Below are 6538 nucleotides of genomic sequence, written 5' to 3'. Positions count from 1 at the left end.
GTCAAGTTCAAGGTTTTTATGTCATACAGCTCCGACGGAAGATCTCTCGTTGCTTTGCAACGAGCTTTGCTCTAGTTTTTTTTCTATATTTCATAGCCTTTGGGACTAGTGATACATTTGAATAGTACTCAGGTGACCGATAAGGCCTCTGGGCCTCTTGTATTTCTTCAGTTTTTACTTTTGCACTTTGAACTATCCCTGTATTGATATTCAAAAGAACATTGTACAGAAAATAGAGCACCTTACGAAATAAGCAAAATATATTAATTATATATTAATAGTTTACAATTTATATGAATTTATGGTTGCATATCTCTGGCCCTAATGCAAGATGAACTATGTCAACATGTGAGAAAAGCATGTCAACATGCAAGATAATTATGTCTACATGCAAAAATAATTACGTCTACATACTTACTTAATCCACTTCGTCCCATGGGGGACATAGGGCAACCACAGTAGCTTTCCACTTTTTTCTGTCTTGGGCTATTTTTTGGTTTCTCCCCATGTTTTATTGATGGCCTGTAACTCTGCATTGATCCCTCTACGCCAAGTGTTTTTCGGTCTACCCCTCTTACGTTTGCCTTGTGGATTCCATTCTAGAGCTTGTTTAGTTATGCTGGTGTTAGGTTTTCTTAATGTGTGTCCAATCCACTTCCATCTTCTTGTTCTAATTGTTATCTCAATTGGTTCTTGTTTGGTTCTTTTCCACAGTTCTTTGTTGTTAATCGTATCTGGCCATCTCACACCAAGGATGATTCTTAGGCAGCGGTTTAAGAAGACTTGGAGTGTCTTGATGGATGCTGATGTTTCTCTCCAAGTTTCGGACCCATAGAGAAGGACAGATTTGACATTAGAGTTGAAAAGCCTTAGTTTGGTACTAGTTCTCAAGGTGGTGTTTCTCCAAACTGGTTTTAGCATAGCAAAGGCTTGTTGAGCTTTCCTTTTCCGAGCTTTTATGTCTTCGTCGGTTCCACCTGTAGTGCTGATGATACTGCCCAGGTATGTGAATTCTTCTATATTTTCTACTTCTTTGTGTCTTATTTGTAGTTTCTCTGTCTGAGCAGTGTTTATTGTCATTATCTTTGTCTTTACTGGATTGATTAGAAGGCCTGTTTGTCTTGCTGTTGATTCAAGACTGATGGTCTGTTCTTTTGCGTCCTGAAATCTATGTGATAGCATACATATATCGTCGGCAGTCAAGATCTTCCAGGCGGTTTTGTAATGTCCACTGTATACCTTTTGGGTTTTTATATGCTGTTTTAGTTACCCAGTCTATAACCATTAAGAATAGGAGAGGGGACAGGAGACAGCCTTGCCTTACACCGGTAGTGACATCAAACGGATCGGTCAGGTTTCCATCATGAACTATTTGGCAGTTATATCCATCATAAAGCTGTTGAATGATAGAGATGATTTTATGAGGTATGCCATAGTGTTTGAGAATATCCCACAGTACCTGGTGGTCGATACTGTCAAAAGCCTTTTCGAAGTCTACAAAGATCATATAAAGAGATGTTTGCCATTCAATTGTCTGTTCTACTATGATTCTTAAGGTGGCTATCTGGTCTACACAGGAACGCTCTTGTCTAAATCCTGCTTGTTCATCTCTAAGCATTTTGTTTAATTTTGCTTTAATTCGATAGAGTATGACATAACATAGGATTTTGCTTGGAATGGATAACAGGGTGATCCCTCTCCAGTTGTTACATGAGGAAAGGTCACCTTTCTTTGGAAGTTTAATAAGGAGTCCTTTTCGCCAATCATCTGGAATTTGTTCTTCCTTCCAGATTCTGTTTATCAGGCGGTGAAGGGCCTCGACTGACATATAGTCCATGGCTTTAATTGCCTCTGGTGGAATGTTATCAACTCCTCCTGATTTCCCATTTTTAAGATGTTTTATTGCTCTATCTATTTCATCTCTTGTAACTTCTTCAATATTTATATCTAGTGGTTGCCCCGCTTCTATATCAGGTGGATTTGTCGGTGGTGGTCTATTTAGTACTTCCTGAAAATGTTCTTTCCATCTCTTAAGTTGTTCTTCAATCTTGGTTATTACATTTCCGTTTTTATCTTTTACTGGTGTATTGGTAGTCGGTGGTTTACCACTCAGCTGTCTGGTGATGTTAAAGAGAGTTTTGATGTCTCCTTTACTACATGCTGTTTCTGCCTCTTGTGCTAGATGTTCTGCATACTTTCTTTTGTCTTTTTTACAATTTTTCTTCACCTCCTGATCTTTTTGGGTGTAGTTCTCCTGTGCTTGACGTGTTTGGTGTCTGGTTGTAGCTCTTACCACTTTCTCTTTAGCTTGTCTTCTTTCCTCTACTCTAGCCCAAGTGTCATCTGACATCCAATGTTTACGTTTCTTTTGGACACAACCTATGGTTTCTTCACATGTTTGTATAATGGCTTTCTTAGTTTTCTCCCATATAGTATTAATATCTTGGTCTTCCTCTTCGATCGATAAAACAGAGAATCTGTTTTGTAAGGTTATTTGGTAGTTTTGTTTTGTAGAAGGTTCCTTTAGTTTTGCAACATTTAACTTTTTCCTCTTTGGTTCTGTTTTTTTCTTTGATAGCAGCTTTAGTTTGATGGTAGCCATTAGTAAATGATGGTCTGATGCAGCATCGGCACCTCTTTTGTTTCTAACATCTTGCAGTGATGATCTCCATCTGTGTGATATAGCAATGTGATCTATTTGGTTCTCTGCATTTCCTGCTGGTGATACCCATGTGATCTTGTGGCATGTTTTGTGTGGGAAGAATGTTCCTCCTATCATTAATTTATTGACTGCACAGAAGTCTGCAAATAACTCTCCATTTTCGTTCATATTTCCTATTCCATGTGTTCCAATCTCTGTCTCCCTCCCTACTCTATCTGATCCTACTTTTGTATTTAGGTCACCCATGATGATAAGGATGTCACGCTTTGGTGTTTTATCTACTGTGGATTGCAATGCATTGTAGAAATCATCCTTTTCAGATTCTTCAGCCTCATTAGTTGGAGCATAGACTTGTATGATGGTGGTTTTCTGGAATTTTGTGTCGAATCTTGCTGTAATTATTCTTTGTGAAACAGGATTCCACTCTAACAGTGCTTTCTTTGATGTTCTGTTGAGTAAAAATCCAACTCCTTTCTCATGTGGATCATTTATGTTTGGATTTCCCGAATATACGATGGTGTGCCCTGTGCTTATTGTTGTTATACCAGATGTGTTCCATCTAACTTCACTTAAGCCTAGTATTTCAATGTTGTATCTATCCATTTCTTTAGCTACTTGGACACACTTACCACTTTGATATAGCGTGCGGATGTTCCAGCACGCAATTCTTGTTGGATGTTTTGGTGAGAACAACTTTCTCGGCTTTCGCGTCATTCGTTGAACGTCTACATGCAAGATAATTATGTCTAAATGCAAAAATAATTATGTCTAAATGTGCGAAAATTATGTCAATATGCAATATGATGATGTCTACATGCAATATGATGATGTCTACATGTGAGATAATTATGTCTACATGTGAGATAATTATGTCTACATGCAATATAATGATGTCTACATGTGAGATAATTATGTCTACATGCAATATAATGATGTCTACATGTGAGATAATTATGTCTACATGTGAGATAATTATGTAGACATGTGAGATAATTATGTCTACATGCAATATAATGATGTCTACATGTGAGATAATTATGTAGACATGCAAGTTACCAATCTTTTTACAGAATTTTATTTTAATATTACTTTTATTTACTAACGCCAGTACCTGACATCATACATTACTTTTATTTACTAACGCCAGTACCTGACATCATACATTACTTTTATTTACTAATGCCAGTACCTGACATCATACATTACTTTTATTTACTAACGCCAGTACCTGACATCATACATTACTTTTATTTACTAACGCCAGTACCTGACATCATACATGCAAAATGCAACATAAGTATCTTGCACGTTGACATAATTTATCTGCATGTTGGGGACAGAAATAGGCCAAATTATGAAGTGGATAAAAATTGGTTTCAAATTAATATTTTAGAACTAGATATTTTTTTTAATAAAATATACAGATAATATATAGTGAAATGTTTAATCGGTCCGGCACTTTTGTCCAATCTGTACATCCTTAAACATAATGAAATGCTTGTTAGTTGTAAGACTAACACTTGTTCAGACATTTTTCAAACTTGGAACTACATGAAAATGTTGAAAAATATTTTGCTTGTAATTTGCTGTCGTCATACAGGTATATCATAAAATGTCAATATCTTTTAATTGTCTATGTTAGATAAAACATTCCCTTGAGCCTCCTACTTAGTGCGAGACTTCGGGTTATTTATGTGATATATAAATCTCCCTCTCTCTCGCACCTTGTTTGATATCACCATGGCAACATCTGATACTGAGTACGATAGTCAAACACGTGCTGGCAAGACTCGTGTCAACTGCCATCACATGCAATAGCGTAATTGTTTAAACAATTGTTTTGTGTATTTGATGGGTTTATCTGTCAGGTAAGTTGTTTCCCGATCTTATATAGTATTTTCGTCAAATATGATTACCTATTATGCATTAAGTATTACAGTTCTAAATGAGGGACGACAACAAACGTTTGTGGTAGTGGCATCAAATTTGAATGAAACCAGGATCTGTAAAACAGGACATCTCGCACAACATAACATATTGTAAAATTCTTGAAAGTGCTATCAATTGAAATCAGAACATACGGAATTTTAGAAAGTTCATTCTAGGTACCTTCATCTTTTATATTTAACCTTGAGAACCAATAGGAACCAAAGGCTTGATATAAGATACAGGTAGTGCCCTTGCGAGTACATATGAAATCGAATACAAATTATACAACAAAAACTGCTATACAAAGAATTTACGACTTTCCTGATAGGATCTAAGATCTGTATGCAAACATGCCTGAATATTTGACAAAAAGTGGTCAAGAGAAAATTTGCAGTACGTGTCCAAGAAAGACCTGGAACACATTACACACTACACTACCATAATCAAACGTTTGATTTTAGATGTAATATCGAGATCGTATTACACTTCTATAATAATGAAATGTGGATAGGTAGTTCGTGAAACTGAGTCCTTGAAATATTTTATGAAGATTAACATTTGCAATGTATTTGGTATAAAAGAATATGATATGGGCATTTAATTGTACACGAGCTGGTCTTGCTTTAATGTTGATGACAAATATTACTAGTAAGTGTATGTAGAGATGGTTAAAAAACCGATACGAGGTCTACATACTGTAAGTAAATGTACTAAGATATGAATATTTTTATCATATAAAAATGTGCATTTCATTCACACGTGGTCACTGCCCACGTGAGTAGAATTGAGGATTTACTCATATATTGCAATAAACGAAAGATATATGCCATTAGCTTGATATTCAGGAATTGACGTGGATGTTGAATTTGTTAGGTAAGACTCTATATAATAACTGATAAATTTATTTTCATTATCTTTAGGTTTTCTTACAGATTGTGTAGTCGTTAATTGGATGATAATGATGACTGATGGTGTCTGTATAATATATATGTTCATTGGATGATAGTGTATAATTCTTTACATTTTTTGCATGGAAGTAGGCGTACAATCATATTCGGAAGGCATAACGATTTTTCTTTTCTTCTAAAAACGAAGAAATATCATTAATAACTGTTTGGATATAGTGCTTTGTAGAAGGGGACTTCAGCGGGGTTGAATTTCTTTTGAGGTTAGATACAGGTATTTACATGTGTATATAATTTATTCAATTGTTGTAATTAGGTCGAGCCAAGTACATCGTTTACAATTTTAGTCATGTCTACGGGGAAAAGCGTGATGTTTGAGATATAAATTTTTTTAACCTTCTTTGACGTTGTTTCTAAAAAATTAATGTCAGGATGGTAGGATGTAAATAAATCCCAATTCATCTGAAAATAATTTTTGTTCAATGTATATGTGAATCGTCTATTCTTTTTGGTAACAAGTTAATTACATAGAAGATAAATTACATAAAGACGTTTGTGATAATAAATAGAAGGATGTGTTAAGGTAAAAATGTGTACATATGCTTGTAGATTATTCATCAGAGACAGACAAAATGGCTGATTGTAGCCTGCCTATCGTGAACGTACCAGCGTATTTTGGCCTTTTCCAGATGAACAAAAATCCGTTTATGTCAAACAATAAATCTCTCGGTCAATCAGAGTCTTTTCCCGTGGAAAATGCTAACTTGCTTCCACATCTAGACTTAACGGACAGAAATTTCAACACGTTCCCTGAAACTCCTGCAGTTGCAGTCTCACAAGCACCTACTAGCACGCTCACGTCAAATGTTAACTTGTCATCTCGGGCAAAGCGAACATTTGTCCCAAATGAGCACAAAGATGTATTTTATTGGATGAAGCGATTGAAAAACAACGTATCAGCTCGCAGATCCCGCGTCAAGAGGAAAGTTCTAGAGCAATATATGGAAAGAAAACTTGCCGAACTTCAGACGGAAAACAACGA

The 6538-nt window shown here is 35.7% G+C and overlaps 1 protein-coding gene across 1 annotated transcript; it reads right to left on the bottom strand.

Annotated features, from left to right (window-relative positions):
* Positions 1-486: 486 nt before the first annotated feature.
* LOC130053791 (uncharacterized) lies at positions 487-1080 on the bottom strand. Its single transcript, XM_056161364.1, has one exon. It carries the CDS (start codon positions 1078-1080, stop codon positions 487-489), a length of 594 nt encoding a protein of 197 aa, XP_056017339.1.
* Positions 1081-6538: the final 5458 nt, after the last annotated feature.

This window comes from Ostrea edulis, chromosome 4 (assembly GCF_947568905.1).
Source record: "Ostrea edulis chromosome 4, xbOstEdul1.1, whole genome shotgun sequence".
NCBI lineage: Eukaryota > Metazoa > Mollusca > Bivalvia > Ostreida > Ostreidae > Ostrea > Ostrea edulis.
The sequence above is the reverse complement of the archived record's forward strand: the minus strand, read 5'-3'. Positions and strand labels throughout refer to the sequence as shown.